This window comes from Cucumis sativus, chromosome 2, assembly GCF_000004075.3.
Source record: "Cucumis sativus cultivar 9930 chromosome 2, Cucumber_9930_V3, whole genome shotgun sequence".
NCBI classification, from domain to species: domain Eukaryota; kingdom Viridiplantae; phylum Streptophyta; class Magnoliopsida; order Cucurbitales; family Cucurbitaceae; genus Cucumis; species Cucumis sativus.
In genome coordinates this window covers 8,790,692-8,810,182 of record NC_026656.2, presented here as the reverse complement: position 1 = coordinate 8,810,182, position 19,491 = coordinate 8,790,692, and the positions used below count along the sequence as shown (strand labels likewise).

General features: G+C 34.4%; 2 protein-coding genes across 3 annotated transcripts; both read right to left on the bottom strand.

The window, feature by feature from the left end:
* Positions 1-1,943: 1,943 nt before the first annotated feature.
* LOC101213988 (60S ribosomal protein L13a-4) lies at positions 1,944-3,804 on the bottom strand. Its single transcript, XM_011650787.2, has 4 exons — positions 3,281-3,804; positions 3,067-3,183; positions 2,884-2,971; positions 1,944-2,389 (listed from the first exon to the last, which is right to left on the bottom strand). The coding sequence occupies exons 1-4, from the start codon at positions 3,550-3,552 to the stop codon at positions 2,246-2,248; spliced, it is 621 nt and encodes a 206-aa protein (XP_011649089.1). The 5' UTR covers positions 3,553-3,804; the 3' UTR covers positions 1,944-2,245.
* A 1,442-nt stretch (positions 3,805-5,246) lies between these two features.
* Positions 5,247-12,413, bottom strand: LOC101213742 (26S proteasome non-ATPase regulatory subunit 1 homolog A). Of its 2 annotated transcripts, none has more exons than XM_031880808.1 (13): positions 12,034-12,413; positions 10,852-10,921; positions 10,542-10,647; positions 10,125-10,236; positions 9,804-9,972; positions 8,457-8,926; positions 8,165-8,300; positions 7,822-8,070; positions 7,518-7,738; positions 7,168-7,426; positions 6,822-7,054; positions 6,213-6,729; positions 5,247-6,036 (listed from the first exon to the last, which is right to left on the bottom strand). In XM_031880808.1, the coding sequence occupies exons 1-13, from the start codon at positions 12,174-12,176 to the stop codon at positions 5,698-5,700; spliced, it is 3,024 nt and encodes a 1,007-aa protein (XP_031736668.1). In that variant the 5' UTR covers positions 12,177-12,413; the 3' UTR covers positions 5,247-5,697. The 2 variants fall into 2 exon arrangements, with proteins under 2 accessions (XP_031736668.1, XP_004138958.1); XM_004138910.3 differs by having other exon boundaries at positions 5,247-6,021; positions 12,034-12,407.
* Between the last annotated feature and the right edge of the window lie 7,078 nt (positions 12,414-19,491).

The following is a 19,491-nucleotide window of genomic DNA, read 5'->3' as shown; positions in this document are numbered from 1 at the left end:
TTCTTCTTTATTGAGAACTTTTTATTTTTCTTTCATCAAGCTTCGCTTCCCTGGCTTTCATTTTTTTCTCACAATATATTTGCAAATTGAAAGGAAATATTACAGCACACTACAAATAGAAAGATTTAATTGGGTTAGTTAGGTTTTCTTGAATGAAACTTGTTAGAGTTTTAATACATGCAAAACCAAAAAAGGCTTGGATCTAGATGGAGAAAATGGAGGAATTTACTACGAAAATAAGTAAAAATTTCAAAATTCGAGGGTGACAAAGAAAGCGGCTAAAAATATGAAATTTTCTTTTTTAAAAATTGAGAGCTTGAGATTTGAAAAGTAAATAAACGATTTAGATTTGGAAAAAGAAATATAGAAGCAAATAAATAGAGATAAATTAGTTTTTGTATTTTGTAAACCAACTCTAGCTACCACTTTTTGGCTGGTAGAAAACTCTTGCTGGCACGATTAGCTAGAGATTTGTGGGGATTTGTTGCCAAGAGTTAGAAGGTTGGCAATGAGTGACTTTGGGTTAGGAGAGCTTGAAAATTGTTCTCGTTAATTCTAGAAATACACAAAAAAATGGGTACAATATCATGATGGAAGGTTGAAAAAGAGGAGGGGAGAATAGGATAAAATTAAAGAGAGGTTACTGCATCATAAGAAAATAATCTTATAAATTTTTTTGGCCAAATCAACAACAGACTTATCGTCCTATCATTTTGCCGTTAGTCATATGTAACTTTAAGGACCATCTAGAATTATTTCTCAAACTTTGAAGTCTAAAGTGTTTATTTTAAAACTTTAAGAACTAAATAGACATCACTAATAAATCTCAAAGATTAAACGTGCATTTTGTCAATTTCTTTAATTCTTTTTATCACAATTATAGATGGAGAACCATCCTTTGGGGGCAAACAACTATTCAAGAAGGGATAGCAGTAGCTGAACCTAGTTGGCATAATGAAGATTTTATCAAGCCTAACTTTAATCAATTGATATTGTTGATAATGGTTCAGAAGCGAGTATGAGAGTATTGTTTGTTAAAAGTGCTTATTATCTTGATCTAAAAACTTGGAAGTATTTTAATGATGCCCCTACCTCCGATCGTCCTCTTCCAAAGCAATTTGTTAGGACGTTTGACCACAGTTTTGTGAATCTGATGTGGATGTGCTTTGCGATGACAAATTGAGTTGGGATGATGTGGATCATTGAGCCAGGTTCTGCCTTGGAGATCGATAAATTGTAGTTATTGCAAGGCAAATTTGGGAGGCTATGAACATGTTGATATTCCAAAATTTTCTAATCGATTATAGTAAAATTAGCATGTTGATTGAAAAATATATTAATGATAAGTATGATTCCTACTCTAGCCTAGATGGTAAGAGGTATCAAACTGTTTCGGTCCCAACTATATATATCAACGGGGTTGCCCCTTTTTCAGATCCTATGAGATTTGAATTCTTGAAGCTATGACAATTTGAAAAGGTTTAAACAATATTTGCTCTCAGAGTAATCTTATCAACGAGATCTCCTTAGATCTCTCCTTAATATCTTTTTACTGAGGAAGGAATTTCCCTTGTACATGATTTGAGTATGCTTACTTTCTCAAACAACTTCATGGTACATTCTATTGTGAGCAAGACAATTACGAGTTCAGGAAGATACTCGATCACTTCTATATTGTAGTTAGCAATGCCAGCTAAGTCAATCCTCAACCAATAAGATCCTATTGCAACACAATGTTCTATACCCTAGCTTATGCCTTAATTATGCATTATCAAATATCTTGACCTCAAGGTCGAGCCATTGCATATGAACTGAAGACATCCCCATACTTACGATTTGATTTAGAGAACAAGAAATTAAAAACAAATTAGAGAACAAGGAAATAAAAGCAAAATGTTCGAAAGAATGCAAAGTAGTAGAACGCCAAATAAGAATCCATCTTATGAAGGTTTGGAAACGAAAATGATTAATTTTTCAAGCCAATCCATGAGAATTAACTGCAGAGTTTAGACACAACCGTATGCATAGCAAAGGAATAAAAACATTTTTGCTTGGATTAAACGGGCATCGTGAATCTACTGAACATGCATAACAAAAAAATATTAAAAACTTGGCTAAACTGAAGAATTCTAGAAGCATACAGAGATGCATCATGGTCTACTAAAATAGAGTTTAAACGTTATCAAAATTGGAAAACGAAATTCAACTGCAACTCAATTCCTGTATCTGAGATCAAAATCACAAATTAGTATTTGATAGGAGCAATAACTTCAAGTTGGGGACCAAGCTTCTCCTCAGCAACCTTCTCGGCCTTAATCCTCAGCTTATTTAACTGCTTCTTCCTCTCATATGCAGCCTGGGATCTTTCCTTTCTCTTCCTCTCGAGTTCCTGCATTGGAACAAGGCATATGTATGTAAGAAAGGACAAACAGTTAACAGAAAATCCAATCAGGGAGATATGTTTAGATGGTTTATTAGAACTAGAAGGGTATACAAGGCTTGTTTATAAGGTAGTATACAAGGCTTGTTTATAAGGTAGTATACAAGGCTTGTTTACAAGGTAGTATAAAAGCCTTGTTTATAAGGTAGTATAAAAGCCTTGTTATAAGGTAGTATAAAATCCTTGTTTATAAGGTAGTATAAAAGCCTTGTTTATGGAGTAAGTTCATAGGCAGAATAGCAGGCCAATCACCACTTTGACATTTGTAAACATTCAAAAGGGTGAACAAACAACAACACCCAACAGGCATTATAAGACAAAGGTTCATCCATAATTGAGTCAAAAAAAATACCAATTGCAGTTATACTCAACCAAACTCCAAACAGCAGCATGAATTTGTAACAATATAATAAAAATCATTGATACAGAAAATGAATTCTCACCTTGATGGTATCATAGTGGTTCCATCCAACCTCCGAAGAGAGTCTGCCCAATAAGCAGTACTTATGTCCAGCTTGAAGCCTCAAGACCCTGAATTTCCAAAGCAACATAACGAATTCGTAAATACAAAAACCTCAAATCAGAAAATAAGAAACATTAAACGATTAAGCTCAAACAAAGCTTACTTGAGGGCATCAGGGATGACCATCCTCTTCATTTTATCGTACGGAGGAGGAACACCCTCGTACGCCTTCAAACGGGCAAGTGCCGCTGCACCACGCTTAGTCTTATGGGGGATCATCCTACAGAATCCAAAAAAAAGACACCCAAATGCCCAGATTCACTCTCAATCACAGAGAAGGAAATACAGAAATGGAGAAGAAAGAAAGAGAACAATACCCACGAATGGTGCGCCAAAGGATCTTAGCGGGAGCACGGAAGTGAATGGGGCCATGAGAAGGCTTGGTGTTCATTCGCTTCCTCAAGAAACGCATGTACTTCATTTTTTGGCGGACCAATCCACCGGAAATGCAGATTTCCTCGCACCGGACGACCACGACTTTCTGACCATTGAGAAGCTCTTTGGCGATAATGGAAGAGAGTCTTCCCAACATGTGATGCCTGGCGTCAACGACGACGCGCTTAGCACAGATACCGGAACCGGAGACCATGTTGTTGGATTTTGGATTGATATTGGGTAGTGTGTCGTACGCCGGCGTAGTGGTGGAGATGGAAGAGATGGAAGAAGAGGAGAGTGAGAGAGTGGGAGAGGAAAGAGGAGACGCGAGACGAAAGAGATGGAGGGAAGGCCAAGGCCGGAAGGGAGATGTGAGAAGAGATGGACTATGGAAGCGGCTGAAGGAAGATGCGAGAAGAGATAGATGATGGAGGCGGCTGGGTAAAAATAAAAAGGCAACAAAACAAACCCTAATCAATTACTAAACTTTTATATATATATTTAGTATATACATTTATTATTATTATTTTTTATTCTATCATGTCATGTTGACACATGAATAACGATCAGTGATAGAGCTTGTTATAGGTTGTAAATTTCTTGTAAAATTTATTAATCTTCAAAAATACTTTTAAATAAAATTATATATTTATATATAATTTTATGTATTAAAAATGGCTCGATTTTAAAAGTGGTTTTCAAATTAGAAATCGAACCAAATTGAAAAGAATTTCGTTTAAACTATTTGAGACTACAACAAACCATATTTTTTTATTTTGTATAAAGAATGGATTCGATTTGATTCGATTTTGACAATTGGTTCGATTTTTGGGTTTTATTGTCTACTCCGGACTAAAATGAATAATCAATTATAATTAAGGTTTAGAATATGATTTTAAATTTTTAAAATTTCATATTTATTATTTTGAGTTATTTAGTTTATATTGATTAATTAATTTCTTTTATGATTTAATGGCTAAAATCGGTAATAAGTTATAATCAACTCAAATATGATAACACACTTCTATAATCTAAAAAGAAAGTATATGATTTTTAAATTTATATAAAAAAAATTGAATTTAATAAATAATATATTATCCAAATAAATAAATAAAAGTTGAAAAGTAAGGAAAACTATACTAACAATAACTCAAGAACGTTTTTCTTAAACATTAATTATAGATTTAGTCTCATAAATTATTTTATTAGTTTTGTAAACTCTCCGTAAAAAGTATTAAAAGAAAAAAAAATGTAAAATGTGTTTGAAAATAAGTAAAATAAATAAAAGAGAACAAAAAGAAAAAAATATTATAGAGAGTGCATCTCACCCAACTAAAAACAAAAAACCCCCTAATTTGTTTCAAAATAACCCATTTTCCCTAATTTTGTTTTCAAAACTACATTAATTTTTCAATTGCCCCTTATTAGCTAACGTGACTTAAATATTAGTATTATTTCTTTAAGTTCATGATATGCATATTTTTTTCTTAAAATTTGGCAAATGAAAAATAAAGAAAAAAAGGAATCAATTTGAAAAATCAAATCTACTAAGATAAATAAGCAATCAGTACATGAACATGAGTTCCATCCTAGAGGAATGTGAGATGTGAAGTTGCACTACCTGGGAAGTCTTATTCCCCCTCGTCTCCACAAAAAGTAGCACAATTCTTATCAACATTGACCTTGTCTGGTTGGTTTGATATTACATCAATAGCTCTCTCTTTTACAATGATATAGCTTTGAAACTCACCCTATGTAACATGTCTCTCTAAAGAATGCTAGTATACATACACGTGTGTTCTTGGTAGCCAATCATATGATTCTTTTGCAATGTAACATCATAGCTTGGAATCAAGTCCGAGTAAATCACATAATTCAAAGTGAGATTTAACAAAGAAACCAGATCAATATCTCAAATGGCAAGGGGAATAGCACCATCTTGTTTTAATCGCATAGCTGACTCCCAAATGAGGGGATTAATTTGGAAAACAGTTGGGGAAGGGGGAGAAAAAAGAACTAAACAGGTGGTAAAGAACTAAGAAGTATCACTGAGCTCTTCAGTCACCGAGACGCTCGGCAACGATAATAATGTCTCGACTACAAAATGCATCAAACACTTTTTGAGCATAGAGTGGCTTCAGCTTTCCATACACAATTCCAATCCCATCTTTCTAGAATCTGAAACATTGATACATGGAAAAGAAAGAAATCCAGTTAATACATAGGTGTCGGTAGCACCTTGAGCTAACCAAACTCTAAATAATATCTTGCATTTTACTTATGCCCAGATTGCTCCGCAATGTCTTCTAGTAAAGATGACATGATACCAAGTCAAAACAAATCAACAGCTGAGATGTGATCACGATGTGTATTCGAAAGGCTGGGGTGGTTGAGGCTCCTCGTCTACAGCCATGGCTGATCCTGAACCTTGCTGCCCGGTTGCTGAACCACTGGCAGGTGATGCTGTTGATGACGGTGTGTCCGTTAGAGAGAGGACCTCAGGTTCAGAAGGATGCAAATCTCTCAGTAGAACGAAACCTGAAGGAGCCAACTTCACCGGTACATATCTGCTGTCCTCTAAAAATTTGATGACTTTCTCCTGAGCAGGAACCACTCTAGCTGGGTTGGTCAGAATTTCAAAAGAGGGCTCTGGTTCTGCTTTCTTCTCAGGTGGATTGTCAACCTGCCACAGAGTAGGCCAAAGAACACAGTACAACTATCGTCACATGGTTCCTTAACAATAAAAATTTAAAAGGATGCAGCAGAGCTACAAGTAACAAACATGAAATGCAGCATAAACCCAAATCGACAAAGACCGAAATGGGTGATAATATACACATAAAAAGCAGAAGATAACCATCAAGTGAAATTTACCTGCATGGAGTCACTATCCTTCTCAGCGGTAGCCTTGCCTTTAGCAGAATTAGAACCTGCGGATGAAGATTCAGCAGCAGACTTTTCCGCAATGTTCTTTTGTTCAGCCTCTTTCTTAGCCCTGGCTTTAGCCTTTGCTGAAGTTGACAAAACTGCAGTTGGAAGTTTTACGGCAGACGTAGCGGCAGGCACAGTGGTTGGTTTAGGATACTCAAACAATGAAGGTTTTGCGTGAGACAGGAAATCAAATTTTGGAACTTTCAAGTCGTTATTCAGTCCAATAAATGCCGTGGGTGAGAAGGACAGACTGATAAAATAGATAAGGGGATACCAATACCAAAACTGGCTGAAAACAGCAAGACCGACAACTGCAGTGATTTTGTCATGTTTGGTTTTGGACAACAATCTTATAGTAACATTCCTACCGCCAGCATCTAAAATTCCTGATGCCAAGATTGCTCCCATCTTGCTCATGGTGTCTTCATGCTTATCCAAAATTATTTTCTCCAATTGTCGCCTAAAATAAGAAATTGTATATTAGTTGAACAGAAAAGAAAAAAGATGTCAGAGAATTGAAATGGACAGAATATAAAAATGTAAGGATAATACCTGAATGCTCCGACACGAGAATCACTGGCTTCACTAATCTGAACCATGACCATAGCCATTGCAATAAGTGCACCTTGGCGAACAAAATCAACAACATCTGATGTTAGGGGCTCCAGCAAGGATATAGCCTCACTCAATCCCGTTCCCGCACAAGATATGCCCACTGCAAGAGCAGCACCATACCGTACATGTGGGTTGTAAGATTCAGACAGCAAGGAGACAATTCGAGGAGTCTGGATTTATAAACAAAGTGATATCAGAAATTCAAACATAAGAGATTAAGGAATGAGATTATGGGACTGTTAAACTGGAGCAACTTGTCTTTAAGAATTGATATGGCACTAACCTGCTCAGGCTCCGAGTAGAGGACAAACCCAAGGGCAAGAACTGCTGTTCTCCTAACATCATCACTCACATCGGATACAGCAAAATGAAGCAACTGACGAATTGCCTTATTGTTTGCTGTACCTCTGTAAGCCAATGCCAATGCATACATACCACCATAACGAATTATAGGATCTTGATCTCTAGTCATCTGCTCAATTAAGGTATCGGCTTCTTCTTCTCTTCCATAAACGGTGAGGGCTATACCCAATGCTAAGCCACTGGGTAAGAGTATAAGAAATAAGAAAACATTGTAATAGATGCACTGAACACTACACCAAGTACTATTCTAGAGAACAGAGCCCTAATTACCGGATGATCTTTTCATGCTGTGTCTCATGTGCATAGGCAAGCATCTCACTAGCCTTCTCACTCGCCGTACCAACCATAAGTAAGCCCATACTGATGCCAGCAGCTTCACCAGCAACAGCACTGTCTGTGTATAGTACGTTCTTGATGTCATCATAAATCTCTTCATCAGCAGTCCCTAGAGTTGCCAAACCCAGACCCAAGCAAGCACCATGCTGTATAACCTGAATCCATCGAAATAACAAAGATTTATCCATACTGCCCCAACATCAAGCATCAACTACAAGTAATTTAAAACACTGTGTACCTCTACATTAGTACTTCGTAGGCTATCTCGTAGGAACTGTTTTATGCCTTCACCGTGGTTGGCATGAATAAGACCTAGAGCATAAAGGGCACCACCCTCTGAGTAAGGACTGCCACCACCACCAGACGCACCTTGTGGTAAGTATGGTGCCATAAGAGATCTTCCCTGCTGCAAATGGCCTCTGTGAATAACACCAAGCCCTGCTGTAGCACTAAACTTAGCCCAGTTGGTGGCCCTGCTTAACCAGTCCTAAATATGTAGAAGAGCAAGACAGCATGAATATTAACAAACAATATACTAATTATAAAATGAAGAAAAGCTTGAAGTCCAAGATCAGGCTCACCAAGTTCTCACGGAGAAATGTATCCACGGTGGTTCCAGCATGCATGATTGCATTAGCATAAATTGTAGCACTATGACAGACACTATTTCTCATCTCTACAGATTGCTTTATTGTCTTTAGAATGAGAAGATCCGATCTATTGACAATAAAGGTAAAAGAAATAAACAACAACAACAACAACAACAACAACAATAATGATAATGATAATGATAATAATAGATACTAGCTCGCCTCATACTTCAACCCTTAAACCTTAGTTTGAAAGGAAAGGCTTAAAAAGAAAATCTCTTACTTGTTGTGACTGTATAAGAACTGTAGGGTCAAGTGTATTGATGTTTCTCCTGATAGAATTCCCTTGATTTTTGTATATCTTTCAGCATACATGACCTCCTTTGGATCTGCTGGTTGTACAGTCAGACTGGTGGCAGAACTTCCATCAGTCATCTGAGCATCCTCAGGAGCAGGAGAACTTTCACTTTGAGCAGAATCGTTTGAACTAGGTTGTGCTGCTGCTGGAGGTTCAGGCTTAGGATCTGAAAGCCGATCCCTCACATTTAGTAAGAATGCCTGGTGCTCATTCTCTATCAGATCAAAGGCAATTTGAAATGCAAGAAGAGTGTCATCCTTGTTTTCAGATCGAAGTAGTTTTTCCAATATGCTTGCAACACCTTCAGGTTCATCCAAGAACATAAGACACTGACAAATACTCAAATAATCTGGAGAAGGCAGCTTCTGATATACTTTGACGAGAAGACGAAGAACCTATACGATTAACGAAACAAGAAAGATGAGCATCGACCTCAACATTCTCACCCTATTGTATGCTTCATATTGGATATTTTAATTGGTTAACTTCCAAAAGCTGTAAAGCACAAGTATTTCTTCTAAACTAAATATATGGTCATTCTAAAGTCTCTGAAAGAACCAATAGTTCAACCTCCAAATTCAAAATATATTCCAACTAAAATTAATAAATTCTCTTCATCCTATATTTGTAGCTCAATATTAACGCAATGCACATAAATGCTCCTATAAAGGGAAAAAGATGGGGAAGAAAACACTTTACATCTGTAATTAAAATAACAAAGGCACTAAAGAAAATAAAACATAATTCTTCACAAAGAGTCATAGTGATCTGGTTTTTCAACCATTCCATATAAGTCCATTAAATGATTGAATCGGAAGGTAGCAGAAAAGGAAGAAAACGTGAATAGATCACTTCTACTCCTTTTAAGACAATTTCACCAAAATCATTAATGCATGGAAGAAACTTCCCAAGCCTTGGATCACTTTGCAGCCATAAACAAGTATGATAAGAAAGAGTAAAGACCAACATTTATGCTTAAGCTTATTTCTGGTTGGTAACATGACCAAGCCAATATGCACAATGTTTCATGTTTTGAGAATCTAAGAATTCCATCTTGACATCTTATATAATAAGCTTAGACTAATAAGCACAATAAATTTGCCTAATAGTCTATGACATAAACGAATCCACTATTGTCATACAATATAATAGTAAATTTTTCCATAAAGGCATATCACTCAGACTCTGGCAAAAAAAGCAAAAATTGATAGAATGGGAAAACAATGTAGCTACTTTTAAGCTCTCAATAAGCAAGTGGATTGAAATACTCACCTCATGTCTGTATTCTCTAAGGTTAACAAATGAGTGAGAAACATTTATGCAGTAAGAGAGAGTTCCTTGAACATTATCACTTTTTGTGATTGCTTCCTCTAATTTGTCCAATCTTCGGCACTCAATTGCAATTCCCATAGCTTGTTGGTATTTCCCATCCGTGATACACCTAAAAAGACATATGGTGAGGAACCAACAGGTAGAAAAGTGCTGACCGCTAGAATGAGAGATGCATGCTCGAATGAGAGAGACATGCTGGAAAGACACATCCATAGTACACCTAAAAAGATACATGCTAGAATGAGAGAGAGACCCACATACTTATTAAGCATTCTCTCCACAATTGCCTCCAACCTTGGGTCAACATCTGTGCTTTCTGCATTTGACACTGCTGCCTTGGTCTTGAGACTAGCATATTCATCGATAGCTTTAGCTGAGAATTCAAGTAAAGCAACATCAATATCAAATTATCAAGTTCTTTGCTTTAACAAAGCATCCTAAAACCCCTCTATAAATGTCAATCAATTCAAGTAAAATCATAATTTATCTATAAAATACCCATAACCAGTAAATATTCTTATTTGACAAGCTTAAGATTCATCCTGAGCCACAAACATAACTTTAGAATCAAACACACATACGCACACACACATGAATTCAGTTAATAATAACTTTTGCACAATGTAGAATTGTTGGCACAATGTTATGTAGAATTGTTGGCATAATGATTATTCCTACCTAGAAGAGTATGAACGTAATCAGAGTCCTCAGAAACATTAAAGAGTGAACCAGCTCCAAGTGCATAAGATAAGGAGTCATTAAGTTCACCCAAGTAATAGAAGACCTGCGGATGGGAAACAAAACAAATTATAGATCCACCTTAATGTTATCACCATTCATGGTAGTTTGTTCTTTTTACTGGGTATCCGAGTCCAAAGGATATAATTTCTCATGAATTTATATCAAATGGTAATAGAAGCATGATAGAAAGAGAGTAAAGAAAAGCAACTTTTATCCAAGAAAACCATTACAGAAGGACCTCATTTACCTTTGACACAAGTAAAGCTGCTAATTGTCTCTGATGCTGATCAAATTTTTCATCTTCATACAAGCTTTCACTGAAAAGGAACGAATCATGTGTCACAAATAGAGTTACAATACGCACTATCATAACATTGACATCACCAACAACATGAGTTATAGAGCACACCAACAAATAATATGTCCCTACATTTTTCAACAACACAGCTCTGCGTCCATACATTTCTTTTTTCTTCTTTAGTATGAAACCAAGCTTTAATTGAGAAAAATAAAATAATGTATAAAGACATACATCCAAAAGGGAAAAAAAAGACATAAGGAAGTCTAAACCCTAACTACAAAATTACAAAACGGCCAAGTATTTGACCCCCATAAGAAGCGTTCAATCTTACAGCCTTCCAAACCTCCCCACACAATCTGTCCACCTCTTCACAGATCCATATCCATCATATTTTACAGCTGGTAAAAAATCACAGTTAAAATCAACGAAAATGATATACATCATTCATGATTGACAGCCAGCACTAAACAATCCCCCGTTGTAATCAATCATGAATGATGAACTCCCATGAGTTATGGGTTATCCCCGCCAATTCATCCTGACCAAGACACCTTAACTAAGAGATGCTGAACATGTGACAGATGTTATGATTCAGAGATTTTAAGAGACCAGGCTCATAAAAACCCAACAACAACTGGAATACCATTATCCAAACCCTATCTGTTTTTCAAAGAAGACTCGGCAAATTTCTGGTTCGAAATGTTGTCAAAAGAAGAAAAGGTAACTAAACTATGAACCGAAATTAGAAGGCACGGTTGCTTATCAGTAATCCAAATTCCAGAATCAGAATGCAGGTCCACATAAGCCATGATTCCAACTTAACTTCAACAAATGTCTAACCTAGCATTTTCCAATATACCAATGTCCTCCAAAATTAATCACTTCGGCACTCTGAACTCCATTTTCTCGAACCGAACAAAATAACACACCCACTATAATTTGTTAGTTCAGATAGACGTTTTCCACGATGAATCCATACTGAAAAGAAATAATACACTCTCTCCCTCGTTAATTAACAGCTCTACAATCCATGAAAACTAACAACAACACTCAAGTCCACAACCAAAGAACCCCACGAATTAAAATGCAAACTTTCATCAAGAAAAAAAGAAGAAAGCAAATTCGTACATGACAGTGACGCTAGTTGAGATCTCGGGCCAAAAGTTGTCAACCAAATTGTTGAGATTCGAAAGAGCGTGAAGCTTGAGCAAAGGATGGGATTCGTGAAGCATCGCCAAAAGCCCACCCGCAGAGCTCACCAAAGTCGCCATAGCTTAGAGGAAACGAAGACTGACACGGAGCTCGGATCTGTGGGGAAATAGAAATTAATCGAAAAAACAAAACTAGGGTTTTAGAAACCCTATTGGGGAAGAAAGTTTGAGAGAACAGAGAAGGAGGATGAAGATGAGAAAGAAGAAGGAATGGAGTGAGAATTGGGGAATTCGGTACTGAAATGGTTTGCTTTTTGTATCGAACCTCTCGATCTACCAAAACCTGACTTATCCAACAAGTCAGTTCTCTTTTTCCCCTCTCTCTTTATTTCTTTATTTCCTTTTTCCATTTAGATTACATAAAATTTTGGTTAAGGTGTAAAAGTTTAAACCAAGACTAGGGTATAGACATGTCCATTTAATTCACATAGTTCGGACCACACGGCGGTGCCGTAGAAAATCTTTGATTAGATAGAAAATGAGAGTGTGCGGATAAATGTTTTCTCTATTTGCAAACGAAATCGGGTGTATATTTCTCACCTTGCCCCCGTCATGTCTCCACCTCGATTATAAGTTAGTACACACATTATCAAGTTGAGTTTTGTATACGTTCTTGTAATATTTAAATTTTACCTTGAAATAATTAAATATTTTAGTTATATTTTTGTGACACCCTGATCGTCTTTTGAAGCTACGCATTAAGATTGCACGGAACAAGAACGAGTTAGTGCGATGAGATTATGTGTGATGAGAGTTAGCGACTGAAAGTGTTGCAAAGCAACTATGTAAAGCATTCTAGTTATGCGTTGAGGTGGGAGGTGGTGTGAGCCTTCCTTCACCGTAAAGTAGTTGATGTAATAAGGTCGGTGAGCTTATTTGACCTTGTCGCCCAACTAAATTCAGGATAAGAGTGGTAGAAGCCATGTGACATTTTGTTATTAGACAAACCTCACCGTCGAGCATAAGCCATCAATTCAACATGGAAAGCTTCATCAAGAAGCCTATAAATAGGAGGAATTCGACATGCTCAAAGAGATTATTCTTCATCTTGAGTTTATCTAAGAAAGAGTTCAAGGAATTACAAAGGTTTTCAACAAGTTAGTGCAAGCTCAAATGTGGTAAGAATTTGCAAGGGAGTACAAGAGATTTTGACCAAAAACTTCACGAGGAGAAGGTTACCAATTATGAGTGGTTTTTCTTTAAATGTTTTCAAACTAAATGAATTTCCACTATGTTTGAGTTTCTACATATTTCTCTCTTGAATTTCTTAATTCAATAAATTCTATTATGTTTCCCAAATCTTTAAGATGGATTTGGTTTGCAAATGAATTGGATTTGAAAATGAAACTAAATTGTTGTTGTGAAATGATCTTTAGTACCCCTACACGATGATATACCTCACACTTGTTGTATGTTCTGGTGTGGGATGATCCTTCGTCCTTACTATGTGATCTGAGATAGGATACCTTATTTTTGCTATGTGTTCTAGAATATATTTGGTGTATGATCTGGTATAAGTTGACCTTTGCTTGCTTTGTGTTCTGGCATTGGAAGACGTGTTATGTGTAATGGAATTGATGAAAAAATTGTTGTTGGTTGAAATTACTTCACACAGTTGCAACTTAGTAAAAGAGTGTGGTAAACTTTGGAGTTGAGGAGGGTACAAAGATGGAATTTAATATCTGAAATGGTTCTGCGTTATGAATTATGAAACACGTTATGTGATATGATGTATGATTTTGTGAGGAAATGGTTTCTATATGATTTAGAAATGTCTGTCAATGAGATTTGAATGTGTAAACTGGCTAACACATCGAATTGATTTTATAATTTGAAATCATATTTCTATTGAACACATATCTATTTATATTGTGTAAAGAGTTACAACACGTTATGGCTAGAATTTGCTTATTAAATGTATTTGTGAAAAACACCACCCACTATTTCAAGTCAAAAGTCAAACTTTGACTTTTCTAAGTCGAAAGTCAATATTTTGACTTTTTACCATTTTGTCTATCTTGACTAATTCCGACCTCTCGAGCATGAATCCACATTCATTTTTCCAAAATTCAAATCACAATTGAATATAAGGCCGGTCAAAGTTTGACTTTTTACAACTTTGACCATTTCCATCAATTTTAAGCTTCTTAGTATGAATCTATATTTATACTTATAGTACTTAATCTTATTTAAACATAAAGCTCTATTTCTAATCATAAGATCGGCGACTATATCACTATATCTGTCAGTTTCTCTTTCTTCTTCCAATTCGAATTATTTCATCACACTGTTCTAAGTTTAATCCATATGAGCCAGTAGGGGAATCTAATGGACCTTTAGATCGTGGGCTCCAACGATTCAAGATTAACTAGCTAAACTCTTTTAGACCGAGTTAATCAACATTTGTTAACTAACGGGTCATTCCACCAAAGTCCCGTAGTTGCACTCCCCTCACTATAGATATATTTGTGTCTATTTGATAAAACCATAATCAGTAAGTTAATCCTTCATAGGTTGTTCGTAACCGTGGCTGGGTCAAAATACCATTTTACCCTCAAGATTACATCTTGTTCCTTAAGTCTCACTAATCCACTATTGAACAATTGGTTTAAGGTCCAACCTATAAACTTAATCACTCTCGGGCTAATGAGAGGGTGGGGCCCCTTGTTCAAGACTTGGATTCAATGCTTAAGAGAACAACCTATCTACTAACCCTAAAGCGAGTAGGAGTAAATTTCGTCTTGCACCCTATTGTTGGATCGGTATGGCAACCCTAGAGGGGGGTGAATAAGGTTTAAAGAAACTTTTTGACAAATAAAAAGTAAAATCAACTAATTAGATACTTTTTAAATTTAAATAAAGAACTTTGTAAACTTTGTTAAATAACAAGATTGATAAAAAGATATGAATGAAAGTATGCAATCAAACTCAACCAATAAGAATATGTAACTAAAATTAAATTAAAAAATAATTAGAAAAGAGTTAGAGAAGAAGACACCGTAATTTTATAGTGGTTCGGTTAAACTCAACCTACATCCACTTTCCCAAGCACCTCTTGGGATTTTGATTGAAAATCTTCTTTGGACTCTTTCCACGGATTTGAGCCGAACCGATTCTTGCTCCTTTTTCGGGTTCAAGAGCAAACTCGATCCTTTCCACGGGTTAGGATCCAACCGTTACAATATGTTGAAGTTTTTAAATCACACAAAAGAAAACTCTCTAAAAGAGTGAGTATACAATTTGAAGCTCACAAATTTAATCCTCACAATACAATAAGAAGCTCTCAAGAATAAGATGAAAAAATAAACATTGGAAGTTTTAAAGAGAATAACAATGTTGGCTTTTTGCACTTTTTGAGGATTGTAAAGATTTAATGATCTTGTCTAATTTGAAATTTGGGAAAAATAAATTATTTAAAAAGAAAGGAAAGATAAATTCAAAATCATTTGGGTCATTAGATATAAGTAAAAGAAAAATGAATGGTTGAGATTTAAACTTAATTAGTCGTTAGACACAATACAAATAATAATATAATAATATGTTTTTTCAAAATACTTTGTTTAAAAAGAAATCAATAAAGCAACTTCACCATCTTTTAAAAAAACTAGCCGTTAGACACAAGAAAAATAATAATAATATTAAAGTCATTTTCTTTATAAAAGCCAATAAAACATAACAAAAAGCCACATTTGTTACTCCTTCATTGCTCCAAGTGGCTTTCTCTAATTGGTTCAAATTGAATGCTTGGTCGCCACGTCACCATCTCGGGTATTTTTCGTTAAACTTCTTTTAGCAATATTTTCTTCATTTGAACTTCGATTTGGGTGATTCAAGAGGCGTTAGAATCATTTTTCCAAGCTCTACGATATGGTCTATTCAAATTAATAAAATTGTCAATAAAAAAAATCAGATTTGTTATAATCAAAACATAAATTAATTGAATAATTAAAATAAATTAATTTAAGATTAAGGGCCAAAAAGCCAACACACCTCCCCTTTTTTATGATGACAAATCATTAAAGAAAAAATAACTTGAAACACACATGATCAACAAGTAATTCTATTATCAAGATGTATAACCATAAAGCTCATGTATCTATTTCACCACAAAGATCATACTTGAAAACAATTGATAAGAGAACCTTCTTTGTCCTTAATTAATTTTTTCTCTAAAAAAATATGCATTATTCAATAAAAACAATTATGCAACAAATTGATAAAAACATATTTTTCTTATACTTCTCCCCCTTTGGAATCATCAAAAACAATACCAAGGAAGTTAGCTCTCCCAAAAAATATGAACACATACAAAATGTCTAATTCTCCCCCTATCAATATGCATTAGGGTAACAATATCAAGTAAGATATAAAATCAAGATGCATCACAACGAATAATTCCAAGCTCAAGTCTATTTTTACAAAAGCTTTCTTCACTCAAAGGTTTGGTAAATATATCCGCTAATTGATTATTGGAACTTACAAACTCAAGAGTAATATGACCATTTTGTACATGCTCTCTAATAAAGTGATGCCTAATATATATATGCTTAGTTCTAGAATGATGAATAGGATTCTTAGTCAAATTTATGGCACTGGTATTATCACAAAATATAGGCACATTATCAAATTTTAATCCAAAATCACAAAAGGAGTTTTTGTTTTTCATCCAAAGAATTTGTGCACAACAACTAGCAACCGCAATATATTCCGCTTCGGTAGTGGATAAGGCAACCGAATTTTGCTTTTTACTAAACCAAGATACTAAGGAACTACCAAGAAATTGACAAGTCCCACTAGTACTTTTACGGTCAAGTAAACTACCGGCAAAGTCCGCATCGGAATATCCTACCAAATTAAACTCAACATTTCTAGGATACCATAATCCAACATCAATAGTTCCAAGCAAATATTTAAGTATCCTTTTAACGGCATGGAAATGTGATTCTTTAGGACAAGATTGAAATCTAGCACAAAGACATACACTAAACATGATATCGGGTCTACTAGCGGTCAAATAAAGTAAAGATCCGATCATACCTCGATAAGTCTTTATATCCACACACTTACCTTTTTCATCTTTGTCAAGCTTAGTGGTAGTGCTCATAGGAGTTTTTGCAACTTTACCTTCATTTAATTTGAATTTCTTGAGCAAATCCCTTGTGTATTTTTCTTGACTTATGAAGATGCCATCCTTGAGTTGTTTGATTTGAAGACCAAGGAAGAAACTAAGTTCTCCCATCATACTCATCTCAAACTCATTATGCATACACTTGGAAAATTCTTCACACAAAGATGAATTAGTAGAACCAAATATAATATCATCCACATAAATTTGCACTATAAGCATGTCATTATTTTTAACTTTAATAAATAGAGTATTATCAATTTTTCCCATCTTAAAGTCATTCTCAAGTAAAAACTTGCTAAGTCTATCATACCAAGCTCTTGGAGCTTGTTTTAAGCCATAAAGAGCCTTTTCCAACTTATAAACATGATTAGGTAAATCAAAACTTTCAAAGCCCGGAGGTTGTTCTACGTAAACTTCCTCCACAATATAACCGTTTAAAAAAGCACTTTTTACATCCATTTGATACAAAATGAAATTTTTATAAGAAGCAAAAGCAAGCAACATTCTAATAGCTTCTAATCTAGCAACCGGTGCAAAAGTCTCTTCATAATCTATACCTTCTTCTTGACAATAACCTTGAGCTACAAGTCTAGCTTTATTTCTAATGATATTTCCATTTTCATCCATCTTATTTCTAAAAACCCATTTAGTTTCGATTATAGATGCATTAGAAGGCCTAGTGACTAATTTCCAAACTTTGTTCCTTTCAAATTGATTTAATTCTTCTTGCATAGCTAAAATCCAAAACTCATCACATTCGGCATCTTTAAAAATATTTGCAACATGGTCTATCGGTGATGAACTTTTATCATTGATAGAATTTGACAAATTTTGTAATATTTGTAAATTTTTTAAAAATATTTATATATACTTAATTATTTTGAATATGATTCCTAAATTTTCAACTACTCCTGTTTGTTTTGGTGGGAGTAGATGAAGAATTAGAATTTAAGTTGTCACCGGTCCGAATATATTTTATTAGTCTTTATTGTAATTTCATTTTGCTTTTCTTTTTTATGCATGGAAGATGTGTTTAAGATAGTGGTTGAAAAGATCGAGTGTGTTTACTTTAATGGAGATAATATTAAAGATGATGATCGAGAAGATAAAAGTTGAGAAAATGATCGTTTTCTTCTTTATTTTGGCCTTTTCTTCTTTAGATTAAATAGATCACAATGGAGATATCTTAATTGTAATCAGATTCTTACAAATGAAATTTATGAACTCTCATGTTTTAGATTTTTTCCTTAGAAATTTAACTATCTTTTTCCATTTTCTAACATTTTTTTCTTGCAATTCTTGAGATAAATGAATGAAATTGATTCAATTAGACATTGATCAAGATTGATTGTGGAGTGACTTAATCTAGAACATGGTTCTAAGTCTTGCTTCTAAATCTTCAATCTAAATGGCAATCTACTTCTAATATTTTTCTCTAGGTTGATGTTAGTTTCACATTATGAAATATTAGTTTCTTAGATACAAAAGGTTCTTGAAACAACAAAATCTTTTATGTTTGAGTCGAGAACTAAGATTTTCTTATCATCAAGGAAGGAAGTGCATGACAATTATAACTAAGCTAAAGCCCCTATTTATTAAGAGTTGTTCGGGTGGAAGATACTTAGAACTCAAACAATTTGATTAGGCTCCAACCCACAAATACTCCTACTAGTGTAACTAAATTTTAGTGATTGCCACATTGAATGTACATACATTTCTGATATATGTAACAATGAGATGATATTTTCTGTTAGATTATAGTTGAATTAATAAAATAGGAAAAACTATATTGGTCTAGGGCAAATTAGGCCTAACTTACTTTACCATAGATTGACTTACAAACAAAATTAATTTTCAAAAAGTTTTGTTTTTATTTAAACTCTTGATTAAAGAAAACTATTTAAAAAATATATATAGTTATTAAGCATTCTAATTTCTTTCTTCAAAATGACTTATTTAATTTTTTAATTGAACATTTACCCTATTTCTTCAACACGTTGTTGGTTAAAATAATATTTTGGTCCTCTATTTTTAGTAATTGTTATATTTCTACGATTTAAAGTGAGGAAGTGATAAATAAATAAATAAATACCTTTTAAAAGATGAACAATAAAACTAAAATATGGACTAAATTTAATATGAATTAAAAGTAAATAGATTATAAATTGGACATTAAAAAACACAAAACAAGTCTCAAATTATAGAAACTACAAAATCTAACCATAAACATTTTTAAGATAGAAATTG